At 37.2% G+C, this 25,427-nt stretch overlaps 1 protein-coding gene across 2 annotated transcripts in view; it reads left to right on the forward strand.

The window, feature by feature from the left end:
• CNTNAP5 (contactin associated protein family member 5) overlaps positions 1-25,427 on the forward strand; it is a 488,740-nt gene that overhangs the window by 250,546 nt on the left and 212,767 nt on the right. For both annotated transcript variants that reach the window (XM_060774167.2, XM_060774159.2), the window contains exons 8-10: positions 5,688-5,952; positions 9,106-9,255; positions 15,453-15,624. In XM_060774167.2, the coding sequence (XP_060630150.2) occupies positions 5,688-5,952; positions 9,106-9,255; positions 15,453-15,624 (587 nt within the window). The remainder of the gene's footprint in view (positions 1-5,687; positions 5,953-9,105; positions 9,256-15,452; positions 15,625-25,427) is intronic.

Below are 25,427 nucleotides of genomic sequence, written 5' to 3' on the forward strand. Positions count from 1 at the left end.
AATAATGTTTTTTTTTAAAAAAGCCACAACCACTATCTCATTGAATGTCCAATAGAACTTCAGTTTAGGAATTTCTTCCCAGCCCAGCACAGATTTACTTAGTAGTATTGAAGTATCAGTCAGTCCTCCTCTTTGCAGATTCAACAGTTCATTGGCATTTTGGCTGCTGCTAGCAGGGACAAGTCTCTCCCCTGCTGGGACTTTCTGATGCTTAGCAGAATTCTGGCAAATGTAGTTTAGGGCAAAGCCTTTTGAATTCTCTGCCATAGTGCTCCTCACCTTCCCAACCTACATTTTTCAGAATTCTGTGCTCTCTCAGTCTCTTTCCCAGCTCAGTCAACTCGTCCCACTCTGCTGCTTTCCTTTCCTCATGGTGAAAAGCAGCCTATCTCTTCTTTATTTAAAGAAGAATGGCGGCATTTTTGGCTTCACCTCACTTGCTCTGAAGATGAAACTGACTTCCAAACATTACAGTTTTGATTCTTAAGTTTTTTTGTGAGCCCCCCCCCCCCCCATCCCGTGTTTATTAATATTTGTTCATATACTGTATACAAAACTTACAAATTAGGCACAACTTACAATTTAAAAATGAAGATTTGCACACCCCTGGTGTTTTTACATGAGGGCATATTTCAAAACCGCCACAATTTGTATCATTCTATATCTCTACAAGAGTATACAAGATCTTCTAAGAAGCAACTCAAAGAATATGGATCCCAGAATGACTTTTCTCATGTGTGTTAGCTGTATTCCACTTATTGCAACAGATTGCAACATGGTTTCGAAATTTCCTGCACCTTTTGTTATAAATTTACCATTTCTGAAGGAAGATATGTGCAAAAAGCTCAACATTAGGGGTGATAAGTTCAGAAGGCAGCCTCTGTTCTATTCAAGTATTAAATCTAGCTAAATCGGCATTGGAGTGGGTTCTAAATTTATTTATTTTTTCCTGTCTCCTACGCTTGCGTTTGAGATGTTTGACTCAATATTGGCACTCACAACTGCCACCTTTCTTCAAATATAACATAGCCAAAAATGGAGCAGTTGGTATTGCCCCTCTAAGTAATCCCCACACCTTGACTAAATGTAATAACTGATGTTGGCCAAATTATTGCAGGATTTCCTTGAGGGTTTGCTGAGAGATCAATAAAGACTTCTAATAGATAGTGCTTTGATATTCTTTTTACCATAGTTCTCCATCTTCACCAACCAGTTATTGGTGTATGGGTATGAGATCACACCTGAATACCTGCTCTGAATAAACTATGTCTGTCTTCTAATGATTTTGACTAAACAACTTATTTCTGCTTTAATAGTTCCTACAACTGCTTGTTATAACAGACTATTCCCTGGTTTGCCTTGTCATTCTTGGAAAAAGATAGCAGCAGAAGACTTGTCTGAATGGATGAGGGTCAGGACAGTATCTTCCAAGGAAATGTTAAATATCTCAATTTAATTGCCTGGATTTAGGAAGTTCAGATTGTAATAAAAGCAGCATAAGCCCCTTTGGAGTAGATTTCAGTACCTGTTAAAGGAATCGTTAATCAGACTGGAAGCATTGGACTCAATGGAGTTCTCAAATGCCAAATGAGCACTAGATGGAGTTTTTAGTTGCTAGACACATCTGATATTCTGCTTTTCCTCTGGAGGCTAGAAACTTCTTATCCTATTTCACAGGCAGAGAAGGCTTTGGTTTTTAATTCAGGTGAGTTCAGCTGTAATATTAGCTGTTTCAAAGAAGACTTCATAAGTTTTTAACTGATCCTTCAGTGCTACAAATCACATCTGTTAAATCATTGAGATGTCTGGCAAATTAAAAGATTGCTGGGTTATGGCCATTGCCATATTTTGTATTTCTAACTAACCATTGCCATATTTTGTATTTGTACCATATAGGCTCAGCAAACATAATCGTATACATTATCAGTAAGTTACTTTTTTGAACTATAGTTACCAGAATAATTTATGGCCTTAAAACATCATTTTCAAAACTCTTTATTCGGTCACATCAAAAATGATATTCTATTAGATTGTCTAATATACAGCGAATATTACTATATTTACTGTGTAAATATTCAACTATGCTCAGGAGCTCTGTGCATGTGTGTCTCACAATATGAAAATAGGAATATTGCCTGTTTTACAGCAAAAGGAGTTTCCATAATTTTCTCTTTAGTTGTCCAGGAACGTAAAAAAATAATAAATAGAAATAACTAAGAGGGCTTACAGAGTGCACGGGGCTAAGGCAGTGACCATGTATCTATTATTGACACGCTAGATCAAAATCCACCTATCTCTGCCTGTGTGCATTCTGGGGTTCTGCTTGTCCCTTTGCTCCTAGCAAATGCGAGGACTTTCCCTTATCCCACTTCTGCTACCCAATGGTCTGATCTCTTGTGCCCTACAAGTGTGTCCACCAATTTCCCAGATGCCCTCGTTATTCCTGTCTGGGATACTATTTATGGGTTTATCTCAACTGGACACTGTCACATCTAATTTGATGACACTCAGAACTCAACTTTCCAATATTTGGCATCCTCAGAGGCTCAAGGTTATCACCTGTACTCTACATTCACAAAGGTTGAGATACAGGATCCTTGCAAAAGTAAAAAAAAAAACCCTAACAAATATAGGTCCACTATTTTTATTTTTCACATAAAAGAATAGTTTGTAAATCCTCCACCACTATTCTATGGTCAATCTCTGTCCATATCGGATATACAAATGCCAACTTCTGGGAGAAGTTAATCACAGAGTCATGCTGGAGAACATACAAATGCCTAGAGAAGTTTTATTTCTAAGTATCTCTAGGTCCTCCAGCACAATTCTATTGTCCATTTCCAGTATTAGGCTAGAGGGCTTAAATATACCTAGAGAAAATGTATTTTAGTTATATGTAGAGAAATGTCGATTACTCTGTAAAGGTCTTCCAGCAACCTCCTTCAGGCATTTTGGGCCTCTTACATGGTGAAAATAGAACTGACCACTACCTGATCCACTCAACTAATTCCTTTTGGCCTTCTTAATGAAACATGAGGAACCAAGGGTTTATATCCATCAGTGCCTTGCACTGCTCCAGAGATCCTGTTCACATCCCCAAGTTGCACAGACTGGGTAAGCAGGAGCCAGAATGATATCCCCTGGATGTATGGAATTGTTTACTCATGTAACAGCCATTAGGAACTGTACAATTGTATCAATCTTCTGGGTATTATTATTATTATTATTATTATTATTATTATTATTATTATTTGGATCCTGCTTTATTCCCCCTGAGGGGACTCAAAGTGGCTTAACATAAAAGCATTAGCATAACCATTTAAACTATACAAATATATGAACATTAAAACAGGATTAAATATAAACAGTATTTAAAAATTCCCAGTTAAAAACTATTAAGACAAATTCAAATATTAAAATCATAGCACTCCCTGAATTGATCTTAAACACCTTCATCTTTAAAAACCTGCCTGAATAAAAAGGATAGGCCATCTTAATTGGTTCACCACTCTTACACATTCTGAGTCCAAGCAAGTCTGAACCTGGCTAGGTGTAAACCCATCCATGACAACAGAATTGTAGTAAGTTCTACAATTTCTTGATCATTATCACTGAAAACAAGATCTAGAATGTGTCCAGCAGCATATATGGGGACAAAAACATCTTGGGAGAGACATGTGATTGCCATGGTGAACATAATATCCTGAGCTACACAAACAAGGCAGTTTCAGCCCACCCCTAGAATCACCATAGCTAGTTCAGGAAGTGGCACTGTGGAACAGAAATGTTGTTACACCAATGGAATCCATAGTCTATCTCAACTATTTACCTTCAGCGACATACGTGAATGTGACACAGGCCTGGTTTGCCTGCTTATTCATAACCAAGCACTGAATGGTTGCTGCTTCACTGACTTGGCATTGAGTTGCAGCATTTTAATCTGGAGACAGTTGGGGTAACCAAAACCCTACTGTTAATTATTCCAATTAGTTGTGTTACATCAAGAAAGCACAACTTTTCCATGATTCCTATCATCTTTCTCGCTTTATAGGAATTATATCCTTCCAAAAATAGCCAACAGCATATCTCAACATGAAATCATTCTTTTTCTGTCTTTAAGACAGCAGCATAGGCCCTCAACCTCATGCCATCCCCCAAAAGGGTAGCCCTCTTTGGTGTTGCCACTGCTACTGGGGACTCCCACCTCTGGAGAAATGCCACGTATATACTCCAGACCTAGTAGCTGACACAATTGTTGAAGGAATTGATGAAGATGCTGACTTGTGCCTCAGTCCTAAATTGGAGATGAAGAAGTTTAGTTTCTCCTGAGAGACAAATCCCAATCTGAAAAAGATTTCTGAAATAACAGGCAAAAAGTGGCAAGGCTAAACACATGGGACAGAACAAAAACAAAGTGAGTGAAGCCTGTTGTAGTCTGTTTCCCATCAAACATACAAACCACAGCACAATCAAGAATGCATGTCAGTAATTTCTGGATTACTACAAGTCAGTTCCATGTAACATCTTCTAGGATTGCAAAGCACAGCAAGACTATATGTAATTGTGATGTTGTTACCTGCCTTTAAGTTATGTCTAGTTACATCAAGCCTTTGTGAGGTATTCTTGGCATGTTTTGTTGGGTGTGGGGTGTATTTACCTCCCTCTGATGCTCAAAGAGTGGGTCACACAGTGGGTTGCCATGGCAAAATAGGGGTTTGAACCCTGATCTCCTGAGTACAAGGACCTCTTCACATGGCCCCTGGGGTTGTGTTGTTTTTCCTTCAGTTGCTGGCAAAAGGCAAGGCACCCTGCACACACTCCCTGCTCCTCCATCATATGGTGGGGATGGGACAAGGTACATTGGTGCGGTGTTTCTGTCCCCATCAGATGAGCAAAAGGGCTGAAATGTTCATTGCCCTGGCAACCTTTCCCTGATCATATGGAGAAAAGGAGAGGAAACTGCAAGTAGCTCCATTGGAGCTACAAAAGAAACAAACATTTTCCTTTCCATCTTGGAGGAGGAAGCATTTTGTGATGCTTCCCCTCCACTTCGGAAGGAATGTGGGCAGGGTCAAGCCAGCATCATCTGATGATGCTTCGCAGGCCCCGTCAACAACTGGAAAAATGAGGCAAAAAAACCAATTGTGAAGAGGTCCTTAGTCTAACGTCAAACCACTGTATGGCACTACAAAAGCAAACTTCAAAATAAGATATATCGGTTGGGATGAAATCTGGGATCTTCTGCATTTAAGTCATGGTGGATTCTGCTGCTGATCAATGGACAGCAACATAGCCAAAGTATGCAGAATGGCATCTGCCTGTTCCTCAAAAATCTCAGAGTTCAGCACAGCATTTGTGTGTGCGTTTCCCTCATTCAGTACACTGTTCTTATTCAAAACAACAATAACCCAGTCTTTATTGAGTCTGTTAAAAAGGGACTCAGCAAGAAAGTATCTCAGCAAGAATATGTCTACTAATCTGAAAACCTTTTAATCCTCCATGCTGTATATGGGTGTGATTCTATCTATCTCTCCAAATATGTATTATAGGTAATATAATCCTAAAGCTACTTTTCCTTGTTGTCCTGCTGTTGTGATGTCAGCAGGGTGTTCAGAGCAGCTGGATGGAGAAACAGCTTACTTCTTGTTTGTTGTGTTCCTCCCACCCTTTTTTCTATTATTTTTCAGGGTAATGTGACTTTTGCCTGCTCAGAACCACAAATCACTCCCATCACCTTCGACAGCTCTAACAGCAGTTACTTGCTGTTACCAGGCACTCCCCAGCTTGACGGTCTGTCAGTCAGCTTCCAGTTTCGTACGTGGAACAAGGATGGGCTCCTCTTGTCCACTGAGCTATCAGGAGACTCTGGCTCACTCCTGTTGTATCTCCAGCATGGGAGGTTGGCACTCATCATCCAGAAGGTAGCAGAGAAGCACGTGACCATCAGCACAGGTATTTTATGTCTGCCCAAAAGCAGTTTTCCCACTCCAATTTGTTCCTAGTGTTATTATTAAATGAACACATGGATCATAGCACATCTTTTGCTTCAAAGCGTTATCTAATTGGAGATCCCAAGCTGAGACAAAGGGAGCAAGGTATTAGTCTTTCTGCCAAATCTAGTCAGAAGGAAAAACATGCAACAATATGCTGCTTTGTGGTTGATGTGACAGCAAGCCTTGGGCTTCATGTGAGCTGAAGGTCATTGGATGCCAAGATGGCAATTCAAAAGGCAAATCATAAAAAAAAAAAACAGTAGCAGCATAGTGTTGTTAAATTTCAGATCTATTTATTGGTTATTTTATTTATTTAATTTGTACCTTCCCTTTCTCCCAGCATAGGAGGATGTATCCACACCATTCTGTTGTGCCCTAATGCAAAAGCAGTTGTGCAATAGCTTAAGAATTACTAAATCTTCAATGGCAGAGATTAATTATTAATCCAAACTAATAACACATTGAATAAATTGCTGAATAGGAAGTACATTTATGTGATACCCATTAATCTAATAGGTCTACTCTCAATGGGAGCAATTGGGTTTAAGGCCTACTTGAATCAATAATAATAATCATCATCATCATTATCATCAACATCTTTATTTATATTCTGCCCTATCTCCCTGAGGGGACTCAAGGTGAATTCCAAACAAACAAAAAAAAGGACAAACATTCAATGCCTTGATACAACCATAAATGCACATACATAATGAACCAGCCAAATCCCAAAATAAATCAACATCTAAGACCAAATTATAACATACAACCCAAAATTAAATAACAACATGCCCTGTAAATTAAATAATATCTAACAAAAAACATGAGCATCATTTAAAAAAAAACACCAAAGGTTCAGTTACAATAATATTTAAAATTAATTGTGTAGCTAGTAATGTCAGCATCGAGTTAACTAAATTCAAACCACAATAAAAATAAAGAATTTAAGATATCACCTAATTGTTTGATGTATTTGTTACTTTTTCTTCCCTGACCTAGTGCAAATGGAAGGGATGAAGATACACATACATACACAGCTGAGAGATATGGGTGAAAACCACTTGGAATAGCCATAGTCCCAACTCAATTATAGCTGAATTGGGTGAAAGAGCTTTCCTAACCGTGGTAAAATATATTCAGGGAATGCACAATTCCCTTGGCCTTAAGAGGTTATCAGGACTAGGCCACGATGAGCAATTTTGGCTATCCAAGAGTCAGCACTTAAGAGATATGAGCAAGTCTATAGTCAAAAATGAAGTGTCAGAATAAGAGATGAACAAAAGAAAAAATGCACAAAGAGCCCTTTTTTCCACAAATAGTAGATTTTGCACATGTTTTTTTGTAATGTATTTTCTATAAAAACAAAAATAAAAGGTTTGAAATACCAAAACATGGCTTTCATCTCTGTTTTAACTGAATGTCTTGATACAAGAAAAAGTGATTAATATTTTTACACCCTTAGTCAGAACCAAAGATTAAAACTAGGAGCCATAATAAAGGAGTGAATCAGAAGACAATACCAAAAGAATAAACCCAAGGATGGAGCAGCACACCAAAGCTCAGGAAAAACTTGCTGTTCCAGCAAAACTTAATTGTCACGGGAATTCCTCTTATGATCTGACTTTTTAGAGAGGGTTGAAGAGCTTGGTGATGGTGGAGTAAGTTCAGATTTGAGACATCTAACCTGCCTAATGCTACATGTACTTTAGTGGTTCTTCAGAGATGACAACCAAAAACTAATTTGTTACATGTCTGATATACTGCTGTTTGTAAGTTTCCTCAAGGGCTTTTCTATTCCTTAACTGAGCTGTGATGACTGTCCAGTACAGCCAAAAAAGCTAGATATTTTTTTCTGCAAAAAAGAATCTGTCTTAATCAAACACATACACCTTGATTCAAAAAAATACAATTCATGGGGATGGAAGTATCTCTAAATCCAAGCATATTTGCTTGGAAACCAATTCAGTTCAACAGTTGGATTCCTAAGTAAAGTTATTGCTTAAAACTAAGATTGGTATGCCAAGGACATCATAATGCAGATTGGAAATAAATCAGATCTCTTCTAAAGCACATATGCCATGAAAGTTCAAGATGTTCACAATTCAAAGCAAAATCCACCCACTTCCAACTTTTAAACTTATCATGTAATGCTCCAATTAACAACCAAATACAATATCTGGGTTTTTTTGGCTATGATAATCTAAAGAAAATAAGCTGCCAGACAAAAATGACTTATTTACTATGTACTGTGAAGTATCAGAAATACAATATCAATAGTTATGTGGTGGACAAGTGGGAGAACAAACACAATTCAGCATCTCTACATCACACACAAAACAACGTTAAATTTAGGAGAAGCAGAAATTCAGTTCTTTTTAAAAGAATTTTCTACCATTCATTATATTTTTATAGTTGATACAGAAAGTGGTTGGGATAAAAAAAAAACCCAAAAGCATGTGGGGTCTACAGATTTGTGAATTTAGCTGTGTTAGAAATTTGGATTTGAATGCCTTTGTATCTAACCGTGGTAATGTTTAATTTGAATTGCCATCTCATTTTTTATGTGGCTTCTCAACATTAATACCAGCAAGGCAAGCAGATATAACCTGCTCCTCATTGTACTTGTATTTAGTGAATTCAACATCTGCAATTCAAGGAAAATTTATTTTCATTTTGACAGATTGGACAGTGTTTTGACTTCTCTCCCTATATTTGCACCACACCAATTTTGTGTTCTGTTTCTTTCTTTTTGTTTTTCTAAAAAAAAAAAAAAACCAGAACAAAACATCGAATGTGTTGGAAAGTTAACTTGTGTCCCAAGTGATAATAGTGAGAAAGAATGTTAATGTACAGTATATATCTATCACATGCATTAAAGTGAATAAGAAAATTTCTAATATATGTCAGAACTCTGAGATTGTATACACACTGGCTGTGGAGGAAAAAACCTTCATTGTTGTATTGTTTATACTGTGCTGCCCTTTGGAATTCCCTAAGGAGTAGTTTTGTTATTTCCTTAAAGTATACCAAAATTATTTATAAGTATCACCACCTCCTCTTCCATCTTGTCCCTTGTGACTGGTTGGTCCTTTTTACACTCTGTGTTTGTTTCCAGGCAGTAATCTCTATGATGGCCTATGGCACTCAGTTAACATCAATGCTAGGAGACATCGGATCACACTAACTCTAGATAATGATGTCACATCAGCTGTTCATGCAACTACAGTTTCTCAGATTTATTCAGGGCACAGCTACTTTTTTGGAGGTAAGTTACCTTCACTGTAATAAAAATTGTTTTAAAATAATGTATCCCTCCCATTCTGCTGTGAGTTTTAAATACTTTTTAATCTGTGCTGTTAATAAACAGTTATAATGCATTGCCTCTTTAAAGACTGAGAAGCAAAATGTTTGGGGGTTTCAGCTGTCAAAGCTTTCAAGCAAATGAGCACTTGCAATATATGGAGAAACCAGATTATATTCCCCAGTTCCAGCAAATATGACCAGTTTTGTAAACAACCTGCCAAACCTGAAATTAATGAGATTTCAAAAAAGATTGTGAATAATGGTGGGGAGTTCTGCAGGGGTGGGGAGTTGTGTAGGGTGTCAGGCCAGATTCCTCTACTGCAGGTCCTTTGTCAGCTTGAGGACACTATGGGGTGTGGATGATGTCATCAGATTCATGGCTTAATTGTTGAGTGAAGAACAACCATTACATCTTTATTCACACAAGGGACTCTCTTGATTAGTGAAGTGACACTTAGAGTTTGTCATAGGACTCCTTACACTTTCATTTCAATCTTAATCCATGAAAATATTGCACAAAGCAACTCTCAGGAGGCCCAGTACTGTATTTTAATAATGGGAATGGGAAGAATATTTTTAAATTGTCAAAAACATGGTTATTGAATATTGGGCAATGCTAACAAGGAGAATTTTATCGAGGCAATTCGGGACTTATTTTGCACAAAAGGTTTGTACAGGTTGCTTTTTTTCTCCAAGATTCTTGCATAGAAAAATAGCAAATTTTTTGGACAGAAAATAGATTTCCTGCACAGAACACAAGTTTCTCTGCAGAAAATAACATTTTTGCACTGAAAGCTTGTTTTATGTTCAAAAAAGTCTCTTTTTTTGCAAACAAATGCAATTTTTGCAACACATTAATAGTCTTCAAAAACAGTATAGTTTTCAATGACTTTCTTTTATATCATTACCAAAACTGAACCTTTTCTCCCTGCTTCCTTTGCTTAGTACATGCCTTAGTCATTTCCTGTCCTAATTATTTTTTTTTAACCTGTCTTTCCATTCTCTTACTTGAGTCTCTGGTTTCAACATTCAGCTTCTAATATTACCTTTTGAGTCTGTTTTTTATCATTTAGGTATATCTTCATTGGTTATCTATCCCTTCTATGATAAAGTACAATCATCTTGTGTTAACATTTAAAGTCCTATACAAGCTTCCTTCTCCCTTATCTTTTAGCCCCTTCCATTTTTTATCATTCTGTTTGAGAGTTGTGTTTAAAAAATTCTAAGATTTTCATCCTACCAAGGATTTCCTTTACCTCAGCTCAGTTTCCTCTTTTCTCACCTGCTGCCTCATATTCTTAAAACTGGCTAACTGAGCTTTTGTGGATTGCTCCTTCCGTAATTGATTTTAAATCTCGATTGAAAATTTATTTGTTTTCCAAAGTTTGAGGATTTGATGTTGTTTTTTTGTCCTATATATGCTGATTACATGTATTGGTCAGTTTGGTTTGTCTTATAATGCATTCTTCTTATTGTTGCATTTTATCTGGATGCTTTGTTTTACCGTTTTTATTTACAGTTTTGTGTTTTCTTGCTCCTTCTCTCTGTTTTTCTATGTGTATGTACATATATTTTAGTTTGCACACCTTTGGCAGAACCTACTATTTTGAGTTTTTGTACAGTAAAGTAGCATGGACATTTGATGGTGCAAAATACATTAATGGTGGTAATGAGGGCAATGGTGACAATGTTTAAGAGCTTTAAGGATCTAACCCTTGTCTCGCTGGAACCCCCTTCAGTGAAGAGAGAGAAGGTGAAGGGAAGAGAGGAGCAGAAATGGCTCTAGATAAGAAATGGCTTTCAGAAAAGCAAAATAATGATTTATCACAAAAGTGATTGATATCAGCGTTCAAAGAGTGTTTTTACCTATCTAGCAAGCATGTATTTTATATTTCATCAAGAGACTGTCTCAGTAGAAAGAGCTGATCTTTGGTGCTGTTTATTACTATATATTAGATCAGAAGATCATGGGGTCACCACAAGTTATCTGTTGACTTGTGGTGACCCCATGAAATTCATAAGATTTTCTTAGCCAAGGATCCTCACAGGTGGTTTTGCCAGTTCCTTCCTCTGGAATAGAGCCTATAGCACCTAGTATTCATTGATGGCTTCCCATTCAAGTACAATTCAGGACTGATTCTGCTTAGCTTCCAAAATCAGACATCAAATATAAAATACTAGCAGTGTATGTTCTTCCAAAACAATGTTTATTAGTCTTTTTCCTCATTTGTTTCTTTTAAATAACTATGGCAAGTTGACAACATGGCTTCCAGATTCTGATGGAAAGTTCTCTTTTAAAATAACATGCATGAACACTTGACAGGCATTTAATCATTCAAAGTTCCTACGATTAAAATCTGGAAAAGCAGCAATAGAAACATCATAAGCAATTTAAATTCTATTGTGAAAACACAATTAACAGGCTTTCTGCATCCTGGTTCTATTTAGGTCTTACAGAACACCCCTGCAAATGCATTGCTTGGTTTATTCCATAAACTAATACAACCAGTGAGAGTGGAAAAATGTGTGTTGGCACTTTTTCCACTCTCACTGGTTGTATTAGTTTATGGAATAAACCAAGCAACACATTTGCAGGGATGTTCAATGGAGTCTATGGGATCTTAAAAAACTAATTTTCTAAAACCTCTCAGTACATTTCTGTCACATATGTATAAAGCTAATTACTGATAGGGCAGCACAAGACATATTCCTGCCTTAGGGAAAGAACAAGGTGGTGTGGCTGCCTTCATTTTTTATTCAAAATAGAATTACCACTACCTGTTGTTTGATAGTGACATTGGCCTAACATTTTCTCCTCACATAAGAGGACCCCAGATCACCTTCTGGGAATGTAGCGGTCATGTCATATATGGTTTAAGTCCAGACTCTCTGGAATACCTTTTGTTACTATATGAATATGCTAGAATTCTAATATTATCTTGGTCATGCCATTCATCTCAGACTTGCTTGGCAAGGACATGAGAAAGAACTTTTTCAGTGGCTGTTTCTACCCTCTATATTTCACTTCTACAAGCTGATTTACATCCTGTTTTCTTTAACCATCTGGCAAATATGTTTTTGTCCAAGCAGACTTTAAATATGTAATTATTCTCACAGAGTAACCTGGTTTTTCAAAATGTTTTTTAATTTTCGTATCTTTTATGGAACAATATTGTGGTGCTTTTGATCATTGTTTTCAAAAATTATCATTTTAACTAATTTTATCTGAGCTGCCTTGTGTCCCACTTGCAGAGAAATAAAACAAATATATAAAGTGAATGGTTGTGCAATACACCCTTCACTGTCCTTCATTTAAGGGCTGCTGATGGTATCCATATCCAGGTTGCAGACAATCCACTCTAAGCTTTATTCCAGACTTTAAAAGAGTTATTAAAGGTGCTGAGACTAAAATGGGAAAACAGTTCAGCACTCTGGATAGCTCCTTGACATTTCAAATAGTACCACAAGGTACTAATGGTACCACTGTATCTTCCATATGTAAGCATCAGCTGTTCCTGCTTTCAATAGAGGGGAACAGCCAGGGACTCATAAGAAAGAGATGTTACTGCTGTTCCCTAGAACCTACTCTGGTTGTAATATTTGCTATACTTTGGCTCATGATATAGCCTCCCCTGATCATTGTAATCTGGTCTGTTTGTTTTAAATTGCATTCTATGCTAGCAAGGTTAGCAGAACATTTGCCCTAGATTAATACTGTTTGGCTATGCTTCCTGTATATGTGAAGCTGTTCCAGTTAAAACCAACTTGAACAATCTAGAGACTTTAAAGACTTTATTTTGATTTGATCTTTGCACCTCTGATATTTCAGAGAGTTTACTTGATTATATCCAGGAAGCACAGTTCTATCAAATGACATTTCCATTATCACTATCTGTTTCTCCCTAAATAATGCAGTCATTTTTAGCCCAGATGCATTCATAAGACCAGCAAGCTGGCAAAAAAAATTACCCCAATGTAAACACCATGTTAAAAAAGGTGGGGTAGGATTTCTAGGGCATACCTTATCAGTAGGAAGCCAATGCCTAAACCTCTCCCAGCTGTTGCTTCATTGCTATGTGTAGCAGTATATGTACTTTGTTTGACTTAAACCAGGTGCACAGATGTTTAAATTTATTACTGCTTCAGCCTGCTAGCTGAAGTGATTTGGGAGCTTGCATAGTTTAGGATCCAGAAAAAAAAAACAATCATGAAATGAGCCTGTAAGGTCTCTTGCATATGTAATGCCCCATGTTTTGCAGTTCCAACACATTGCAAACAATGAACCTTGGTGGACTGCCACATATAGCTGCTTAACTGGTCACTAGTGTTATGTACATCTGGGCAAAGTCTGTTGTAAGTGAGATTGCTATTACCTTAGGTCTAATGTCCTGACTCAGAGAGCTATTGATATATTAGGTTCTTGTGGGTTTTTTCGGGCTATAGAGCCATGTTCTAGAGGCATTTCTCCTGACGTTTCGCCTGCATCTATGGCAAGCATCCTCAGAGGTTGTGAGGTCTGTTGGAAGTAGGAAAAACGGGTTTATATATCTGTGGAATGGCTGGGGTGGGGCAAGGAGCTCTTCCCTGCTGCAGTTAGGTATGAATGTTTAGCTGATCACCTTCATTAGCATTTGAAGGCCTGCCTGAGCCTGGGAAAATCTGTTGCTGGGAGGTGTTAATCTGTGCCTGGTTTTTTCCTCTCTGTTGTTTAGCTGTTATAATTTTAATATAATATTGATATATTAATTCTTCTGCTTTAACTAGTCCTATCACTCATTGATCAACAATGAATAGTAAATTTATTCTCTAGTAATTCTCTCAGCCCTTCTGATTCCTATTTGCAACTAGAGCTTGGAACATTAGGTTTGAGACTTAATTCAATAATCTTAAATATTTGAAATTGGAAAACTAATTTGCTAGTATAAACACTACTAAGTGGGAGTATTAAATTAATTGAATAATTGTTTTTGGTTTTGGAGTGGTGGCGCAAATCTGGGGATTTACAGAAAATAAATCATGACTTTAGGAAAGCTACTGCTTCCATTAAAAAGGTTTTCAAGGGATTTGAACCTTTTTTCATTAGTGCAATTGTGCCAATGGACTAATTTATGATCCCACAATAGTACCACACATCCTCATAGAATTACCTTCCCACACTAATGCTATTCCATCAAGTTCTGAATTGAAAGGTATCTTGTCAGGATTTTTAAATATTGGAGTGACATGTTCTTTGACCACTTTGAAAATGTTTCTGAATTTTTCCCACCGTGAAGATAAACTAATAATGTGACCTATGTAAATCAGGCCATTATTGGAAATTTCACAAGCAATATCAAGGTGGGTCCACTCCGGAGGTGTACAACAGGCAATAGCAACACATTTACTAAATCTGGATACAATTTATATGTGTTACTTTTATACAACTAATACCACTACTAAACATTCAACGTATTCTATTCAGAAATATTCTAGAATCTAAAATTGTTCCACGTGTGGCTGAGACACTGACACCTTTGTTTTCTGATGGTTCGATGTGCACAAACATGCATACAGTTATTAAAACTATTGTATAAAATTACCTTCAGGCTATGTCAGTTAGGTGTATGGTAAAAGATATGTGTGTTTAGACTTGGATCCCATTCCCAAGATACCTCATTATATATGTATATGCAAATCCAGGAATTCCAAATCCAAAAAAACCAAAATAAATAAAAATATCTAAAACCTAAAGAACTTCTTGGGCCCAAGCTTTTCAGATAAGGGATACGCAACTTGGATCAGAAATGTTGAATTTATCCATATGTCATTGTTCCTTTGCCATCATAGTTTGTTCAGTAGGTAGTGCCAGATGACTTCCACCCCACTGGACTAAGAATAATGGAAACACTTGTATAGTCTTTTGATTGCTTTTTATATCATAGAAGGAATAAAATGAAGTGTGTGTTTGAACTTGTTCTAGTTGCTCTTTTATTACATTATCATCTATTTGCTGCCATAATTTTGTTTTTATTACAAGAGAATTTATAACTCAAATACTCATGTTGAGAAGGTGATGGAAACACTAGGAATAATTAGATCTTCCATTGGTAAATCCCCAAGAAATAAATTGTCATTTAAGTATACTTCATCTCACTCTTTTCTCCTTTCTTTGCCCCACAGGGTGCCCTGACAATTTCCCTGATTTGAAATGTTTAAATCCCATTACGGTTTTTCAAGGCTGCATGAGACTCATTTTTATTGATAACCAGCCCAAGGACCTCATTTTAGTTCAGCAAGGTTCCCTGGGGAATTTTAGCGATCTGCGCATTGATCTCTGTGGCATCAAAGACAGGTAATTATTCTTTCTCTTTTTCTTATACTTTGTTTTCTTTCAGCTAAGTGGCTTATAAGTACAGTTTTCTATAACCAAAAATTTCTAATCCACAGACATTATTGATATTAGGGATAATGGAACTGCTGAGATAAAGTATTGCTATGAAGATATGGGAAAATGTAAATCACGCAAATCTCTCTCTTCTAGTCTTCCCCCATGCCAGTTTGTTGAAGATGAAATGTGCAAAATTTAAATCAATCTGCAGATTTCTGCAAAAAGTACATTTTATGCCCAAACTGTGTTTGATATCTTTGAAGTTTTAAATAAGTGGGAAGGAAAAGGAAACGTTATTTGAATCATGAAAACATACCATCTCTTTTTAATACAATTATTTTGTTAAAATGGATCATGGACAAGGTGTATGCAGCTAAGGGATCATCATGTTTCTTGAACAGATACACAGTAAAAATATATCTACATTAATGTAAAGGAAAGAAACTTTAGGAACTTATACCCAACCTAGTATACTGTATACACTTTTATGATCTGCACCAGGATTGTCAATGAGCACTAGTGATGAAGAGAAATTGAAAATAAGACTTAATCCAAAACTAACAACAAACAGTGGAGAGTCAAATAATAAGCGGAACATGTGTGCATACACACACATCAATGTATAAATCAAACTTATGATAAATCCACATGCTCAGTTGGTCAAAAAATCCATATAATTTCTTGCATATAAATAATCCATGTGATTTATTGTGAATATATAAGTAAACATGTTTCATACTACAAGATAAACCTCTCAACTCTGACTGATGATAGTATGAGACGTTTATTATTAGATGTGATATCTCAAATCAGTTGTTGGATTTTGACTTTTGATAAGAATGGGAATACCTATTTTTCATACAAGTACTTTCCAAAGAAGAAGACTAACATCACAATGTGTGTGGCTGTTGTGAGTTATTCAGTGTATATTATCAGTCTTCTACCCACTACGAAGATTCATTCCTAGATTAATTTCTTTCAAATGTTTATTCAAGTATTTACAGAAAATGATAAGGATTATGTATTTATTTACAACAAATAATATGTATTGATTGGTTGAATTTATGTTGGAGAGGGAGTGGAGAGGGAGATACAGATGTACCTCAGTTAACAAAGTAAATTTATTCTTGGATTTTATTTCCTTAACAGAAAGTTTGGCTACAAAAGTAGTAATAAGAAGAGAAAACTCCAAAAAGCAGAAAGACAGCTCAGCATACTTTACCAAAGTTTCTTTTTTTTTTAAAAAAAAAAAAATCAAAACTAACAGTACGAATACATGAAATGATACAACTAGATCAGGCAAGCCTTGTGTAAGGTTTCCATCTTGGAGGCCAAACTGTGTGTGTATGGTGGGGAGCTGGTTCTCTCTGTTTTTCTGTTCAGGCATGCTTCATAAGAGATTATAGAGGCAGCTACTGTTGCTCTGCCGGTTAAGTAATGTCTGCTTCCAGACATTACTTAAACCCATGCTGAAGAAGGTTTTAAAAACCTGCTTCAGTGCAGGCTTTATTCCCCACAAGCCATCTAAAACCTGGATTGCCCTGGGGAGGGTGGCAACATTCCATCTTGATTACTATCGATATGGCATGCAGCCACCCCAAGTCCCCCCCCCAAAAAAAACCCTAAAAAGTTTTTTTAACTTACCCAGCCATCATTATAGCCCTCCTTGCACCCTCCTGGTGCCAGGAAATGGAGAAGAGAGGCTCCTCGGTCCCCTGTCTCCTGGCACATAATTTCCTTGCACCAGGAAGGTGGAGGAAAAAACTTTTTAGGTGTTCTTTTGGGGTTTGGGGGGAAGAGGTGGGTGCCCTCTCAGTTTTTCAGGCTGTGTGGAATGGGCCTGGAGATCATGTGATGCAGTCCCTGGGCCCAATCCACACTGGGCCCACACCTGGTAAGATCCGGATCTTGCCTAAGATCTGTATCTTTTCAGGTGTTTAATTAATTCAGAACAAAGCAGGGAAACCCTGCTTTGATTCAAATTAATTCAGTTTTACTGGAGGCAGTGTTTGGATGCCTCCGGTAAAACCAAGATAGGCTTTTAAAGCCTGTCTGGATGGGCCCACAATTAGAATAGGATTGGTTGAGGAACCCATTCTTTCCTAGCTGAAAGTCTATGTTTCTCCAGTATTTCACTATCCTTCCAATTCAATGCTGTTAGAGAAAAAAAAACTTCCAACAAGAAGGAGGACAAGAAAGGGAAAATGAAGAGTTGGATAGGGGGAAAACATTGTAAAAAGGAACTTTTTTGCCAGAGACTTTGCTAGTTGGGTTATGCCTGTATTCACTTTACTTAACATTTTTTAAGTCTTCAGGCTATTGCTAGAAGTATTACCTCCATGCCTAAACAGGGAAACGTGGTTCTTAATCTCTTTTGGGACATAAAGGACAACACTAAAGATTTAGATGTTTGTGAGTTACTTGCTAATCGGCACTATTTCTGATGATTATGTTGACAAAGGGTTTGGAAAGGTAAATATTTGAATCTGTTCTTTGAAATCTTCCTTGATAAAATAAATGCAGAATTTTTCATTCTAATCCTTTTAATTTTAGTTTGTACTCTAAATTTATTTATTTATTTATTTATTTATTTATTTACAGTATTTATATACCACTTTTCTCACCCCTAGGGGGACTCAAAATTGCTAATTATTTTCTGGGATTAAAGGTGGATGCAGTATTTAGGAGAAAGAGAGCCCAGGAGGAAGAGTTTTATGAGTTGAGTGATGAGACTTTATTTCTTTAAAGTTGTTGCCTACATATTTCAGAAGGAAGCAAAGAGGAAGGGTTTATATTAAACCAGACAGAGCTTTATTGAACATCTAAAATAGAGTATTCATTCAATTAACCTAAGCAGCAATGAATGAACTCACCTGAGAAATCATTCTTTTTTTCTAAAGATGGTCAGAAATTGAGGAGTGTGAAATTTTTAAGGTCTTGAAAATCAAATGCAGGAATATCACATACTCATCCAATGCAGACCTCAAAGCAGCCTTCCTTAAATGCCTTCTTAGATGTGTCTACACAGACACTATATAACAGTTTGAAGCCAGCTCAAGAGTGCGGTGTCCACAAAATATAATCCCCCAATTCTCCCCCAAAAGCTGAGAATATGCCAAAAAGAAAATAACTGCAGCTGATCAGAGCATATTTTATGCAGCGATTGAAACCAGGATGGGAAAATGTGAAGTACTTGTCAGGACATCCATAGCATCGCCAAACTTCAAACATGGAAATACAAACAATTACTCCAGGGCCACATTGTGATAAACTGATATGAAATTGAAGAAGTGGCTGAATATATATATATCTTGGATAACAAGTACAGTTGAATAAATTGGCAACTGGAGAATGGTCAAGAAGACAAAAGGTGGCTTGGATGGCTTTTAATCAAAACCGAACAGTGCTAACAGATGGTAAGCTACTAATGTAGATATCTTCAATACTACAGTTCTACTGGCAATGTTATATCCATCTCAAACATGGGCAATAACAAAGTTGGAAGAAGAAAAACTGACGATGACTCAGAAAGCAATGGAAAGAAGGGTGTGGCGTGACAATAAGGGATAAAGTCAGCAACAAAGAGCTGTGTCAAAGAACCGGGGTACTTGGTGTGGTCGGTGAGCTTTCTGAGGCAAAAAGAAGGAGGGCAGGACATATAGCGCGAACAAAAGACAACCGATGGAAATGGCGACTAATGAACTTGATAATAAGAGACCACTGTTTTCTAGTTTTCCTTCTGACCTGATATTTATTATTTATAAATCACCTACACAGATCCCAACAGGTTAAATTATGAAGCCTTCTATAAAATCATTTCCTTTTTTTTCTTTTTTACGTAGTTTAGAAATGGTTGCCAGTCCTCGATAAAGTTTTTTCTTTGTTTATTTTTTCCTAATTTGTCAATTTCCTCCTTAAACATTTAAAACAGAGGGCTGATTTATGGTTCCTCATACTGTTGGAGGGGTGGACTATAGTTTGAAAAAATAATGAATTCCTATGCACAATGCACATATCTTATTTGTAGTGCAACACCCCACCATTAAATAATACAGTATTTAAAAACAAAAACAATTTTAACCAAGTCTTCCAATGGGAAATGTGGTTCTGCTTTTGATTGATGAGATTGTCAAGCTAATTAGGGTTGTTGTTGTTGTTGTGTGCCTTATAGTTGTTTCAGACTTAGGGTGACCCTAAATCTAAAGTTTAGGGCAGGGACTGGGTAAATGATCTTGGAGGGCTCCATCCAGCCCGCAGGCTTTAGTTTGGGGACCGCTGCTGTAGGACCTAGAGATGCCTATAAAGATATTCTTAAAGTACACACACACACATAAGTCTTTTCCACTCTTACACTTCTAATGCACATAAAAGTGGAGGACCTTGAGTATGTGTATCCTTACAACTTTGCAAAGTTTTTTTTAAAATTACTGTTCTCAGAAACTCCATGCTACCATGGCTACTGCCATGGGATGCTGTTATTTAAAGATCCGTGTGATATGTGTATATTTTCTACTTTGGTGTTGATTTACTACATGCACACTATACATATGCTTTCTTTGCTTCCTTTATATATTATATTTTAATTAGAATAAACATGAGAAATATTTTTCAGGGAACTGTTGAAATAATTGTGTTGCATCAAATGTCTGCTTCCTTCCTTTAACCACTTCATAAAAAAAGAAAATATACCCTGAAGTTTTAAATTGTTTAAAACTGGCTGGAATTCAGACTATGTTGGCAGCAAATCCTTACTTATTCCTGTCCTCTGATGCTGCATTGTGCTAACCTTGCCCATAGAGGTGGGCAGACAGATCTATTTCTACTTTGGGTCACATTTTGCATATGCTGTGTGGATATGTATTTCATCATGTCGCCTATCAACTTATGGTGGCCCTATGAATTTCTGCCATCCAAGGCCTAAAAAGAACTGACCCTGCTTAGCTTCCAAGATCAAATGGATCTTGTATCTTTAAAATAAAAATGGGAGACATTAGGGGAAAAAACCTGACAAATGTCTACTCAGGAAATCGATGAGAGGAGTCTTCAAACTACCTGAGAACTTGGATGGGATGAAAATGCTGATGAGATGCTGAAAAATCCAACAAAAACAATGCACATACTTTCAGGTCCCTACTGATATCTATATGATATTTCAGGCTCTTTGAAGTTCTCTTATTGTTTAGGAATGAAAACTTCTTAAAAGTACCTTACTGAAGTTGCGAACTCTTGTACTGTAATCTCAGCTCTATTGCTGGTTGCTGATAACGTGGATGAATAGAATGCTCTAGCTGTTCAGAGGAGAGAAATTTTATCTCTCTGTTTCCTTTCAAAACCACTATAGGGATATCAAAATTTCTGTTGAGCACAAAGATTACTTTGATGAACATGCAGTAGATATTTTAAGAGAAAAGAAGCTAAATCAAGTTTATAAGAACAATTTCAGGAGTTTCTAAGAGAGTTGGTTGATTACTGGATGGTGCGTACTACCTCCACAGCCTCTATGGAAATCTAAGTGGAAGCAATTAACAACAGATAAATGAAAACTGGGCAAAACTGGAATCACTAGGTTTCTGTGTGAAACCATGAACATGAACAAAATCTGGTTACCAGCCCAAAAAAAAACCAACAACAACAACAACAACACCAGAATCAAGACAGTCAATAAAAAAAAAACACCACACAGAAACAGGGGAATTCCAGACAGCAAACAATCAAGTGCCAGTTAACACCTCCCAAACAAAGGAGGTTTCCAGGCACAACAGCCAGCCTGTTCTGCAATTCTTCCACTGTTTCTGATACACCTTAGACACTAAGGTGAAACTGTCTCCCTTACTCCAATCTGTTGGTCCTCCATTGAACATTCCCACTTGTGCCTCTCATGGAGGTAGATGCTGCTTTGAACAATTTCCCATACCACACCTCTGTGCCCTTGCCTGCCTACCTGCCTAGTGTTACTACTGCAAAGAAGCACAAAAGGCACAGAATATATTTTACTTTGCACTTCAGAGCATGTTGGAATGGGAACTGCAAGTGAGGTGACATGAAGTCAGAAAGAGAAGGTCGCTGCAAAGAAGATTGAAGGGGCTGTATTACTTTCCCAAGAAACTCGGCTGACCCTGTTATGACTTTCCCAACTGTCATTAGTTCCATCCATCATTCCATTTTGTCTTCTGCTGTCAGTCATTCCTCCATTTTTTTTTTGCATCTATTACCACAAAAAGAATATTTTAAAAAGAATTAGCTACGTTTGAGTATATTGGCTGCTGTTCAGAGTGACTTTAAAATTTGTGATTCTGTTTGTTGGATTTTCTTTCTATGTGTCTATCCAGCTTTCTGCTTTGAAATTTAATTGTGGACATAACATTTTTCTGCTTAAGCTTGTTTTGCTTGCATGTGCTATAGCACCAAAAACATACTACTGGGAAATCAGATGATAGCACAAAGGTTTTGCGAGGAAGGGGTTTTGTGTTTTTTAAGGAGAAATAAAAATGGAAGGTTGGTTTTGTAGGTGCCAGTTCTTCTTTAACATTCAATTTGGGGAATACAGCTCAAATTATTAATTTACCTATTCTAAATAAAGCTGGCCATAGAAATGAGAGAATTTTCTCTCTAATGATGTCCCATGTGTGCTTCAGTGTTATTTGTTTTATAGTGAAATCAAATTCCCTTGCTGGTATGAAGGAAGTGAATATATAATATTGTCTTTGGCTTGAAATAATTAACCTGCAGTGAGCTAGAAAATGTTGTCAGTGAAGATACTACCTGGCAGTCTTCCCTGCCTGGTTCTTAGCTGTATTTAATATATTTACTTTAAAGATCTGGAATGTTCATTTTGCATTTCCCCTCTCCATTCCCACATTAATTTCCAGTATCATCACAACTCACATTGCCATTCAGTCATTGTTAGTAGTTTGGTTTCAAAATGAAAAATTTTCAGCCCCATTACTGTTGAGGCCAAGGTGGCTTGCTTGGGTGATCCTTGCTCATGGATTCATGTCTGGTCAAGTGTGAGCAAGCGAACAAGCTACTTTAACCTTCCCATCAAGAAGGCTGATTTGTTGGGATACAGATATAAAAACAGAGAAATAATGAGGGGTGTGTAGAAATAGATGACATAGAGTGTGCTGCCTTGTATTTCACAGAGTTAGTCCACTGATCCATCACCATTACTATTATAATCACATTCAGTGACCAAGGAAGAATCCATATCCACCACGCATGTGCCAGTCTCTAGCTAGGGGCTTCCTCTCATTTGTTGCAGTCTTCTTCTGCTTTCACAGCCATTGTAACATGTACTATGTTATCATCTGCCTGCTCTACTTTTGAGGGCTTCAGATTGTGCTTGCTCTGGTCCTCCCCTATGACCTTGACATATTGGGAGCAGATGACTGACAGCTTCACCTGCAGGTTCACTGGAACACACAAGCCCCCTTAACACAGAAAGGTAACAGTCCATCAGGGAGGGTGAGAGAGCCAAATTGATGGCATGGTGTACACAATGTCATCAAGTGCAATGCTGATTTATCTGCCTTGTGTGATAAAGTCATTAAATCCAACACAGAGACAGAGATCCTGTATCCAACAATGTGGAGCATAATGCTCTGGTCAGGAAGTTCTGCCTGGCTACCAATACTTGGGTGAGCAGGTCTAACCGAAAAAGCAGGAGTGTTTTCTCTTGACCTTGACATGACCAGAGAGTGCGAGGGATAGCTGAGTACCATGTGGCTGCACTTTTGCAGCTAGGAGCAATCAATAACTATGCCTGGCTTAGCAGTCCAAGAGGAAGAAGACTATTTTTTTTTTGCCCTTGGGTGCATCCAGCTAGATGTTTTACCTAGCTAGCTACTAAGTGGCTGAGAGTTTTTAATATCTCCTTACCACCTGAATATAAAATGAGATACAAACACGCATATGTTACTGACAGAATCCAGATCAATTAATACAACTGATGGAAAAAAAATTTAAATACAGTTGAGGAGACAATACTTTTCATTTTTTGGGGATGAAAACAACATTCATAAAGTGTCAACTTATCTCAGTAGGTCAAGATATTCACATAGAAAAATTATTAACTACCATTAAAAAGCTCAATGAGTGAGAGCCAAATAACCAGCACTTTTTCATGTTTTGTTTTCTTTGTGGGTGTTTTTATACTAAATATTGCATTGTGTGCAAAATCTGTTCATTTCCCAAAATGCAGCACTTTGCAGAAAATGATGCATGTCAAATGAAAATCCTCCCCTTGCCACCTCCACTCTGAAATGCTATTGTGATTTTTTTGTTAAAAAACCCATAATAATTCACTAAAAACACATACTATGCAAAAAACAACAACAACAACAACTCAAATTTTGCCTTCCCCAACAGAGAGGAAGCTTTGAATTGTTTCATTCTCACATACCAAATTGAAATACAGATTTACCTTTCTTCCAGTCTTTCATTTAGCCCATTTACTCCCTTTGGCTTGGTCTATAATAGTATCAATTCATGTGATATTAAGTAAACTGAATTCTCATGGAAGGATATTTTATAAAATAGATTTTACAGAGTCCTTTCTTTATACTGCTGAAGAAATTGTCTTTCACTCAGAAATTATTCGGAGATATTTTCCTCCACCCATTTCCTAAATGCCATTTTCAGTCAACCTTAACTTTTTTATTTTGATTTAACTAACTATTTGGGAACAACAGTGAGGGAAAGCTTTTCTCATGGCCTCCATATGTACTCAACAGAACCATCTGATTGATCACTTGAAAACAGGACGTTGAACTATATAAACAATTGGTCTGCTGTAGCATGGTTCTTCTTGGTGTTCTGTCACTGAATTTTCACTTTGTGCAAAATAGAACATAAACTGATTTATTGCTACATTTTAAGGCATAGATAAAACCTTCTATGCATTTGTGTATGAGACATGTGTGAGGTGCACATGTATGTAAACAAGGCCACTTTCAGACAGGGAAAAAATGTGCACCAAAGCGGGTTTTAAACCCATTTTTGGTACAAATTCCCCCCCCCCCCCGCCCCAAAACCCGGACTTTCGGGGGGGGGGGGTGTCCAGATGGCATTCTGATTTGGACACCTCCAGTAAAACCAAGACAGGTCCCAGTTTAAAGGCCTATCTGGGTGGGCCCTAACAAGCATAAAAATATAACAGTTTCAAGGGCAGGCTGCCTTAAAAGTTGCCTCACTTTTAGATCACTGAAGTAACTTCTATAACCTATGATTGTAACATAACTTATATGGCAAAAAAAAGACAGATAATAATTATCATAGATGCTACTGTTACAGCAGCAGAAATAACAATAATATTAACAGCTGGAACAATGTAATGTAACAAATCTATTAAACATACAATGGAACTTGCAGATGGGCTCTTTTGATATCTGTAGATATTTTAATTTGTGGCCCATGTTCTTAAATTATGGAATGACCTCTTTTTGTGTGGGCTCTAGTCATACAGAAAAATCAGGTTTATTCTTCTCCTCTGTACACACCTCCTTACCTTGCTTGGTCATGCTGTCAATGGTTGAGTTTCCCAATCTGATTGTTCTTAGAGTGCTCTGACAAGGAGGTATAATAAAACTGAGAAATGACACTGCCAGCTTTTGGAGAGCCAGAGAGCTCCTTCTGTGATAATTATCTGGCTAGAGTTTGTTTATTATTTGTCAAGAGCAAGGACACAGCAAAATGAGGCAATCAAATCAGAACAACCTGGGGAAGGAGCTGCAGTGGGAGGTCATTTTCTCCAATAATCTCATGGAAAG

This window comes from Anolis sagrei, chromosome 1 (assembly GCF_037176765.1).
Source record: "Anolis sagrei isolate rAnoSag1 chromosome 1, rAnoSag1.mat, whole genome shotgun sequence".
NCBI lineage: Eukaryota > Metazoa > Chordata > Lepidosauria > Squamata > Dactyloidae > Anolis > Anolis sagrei.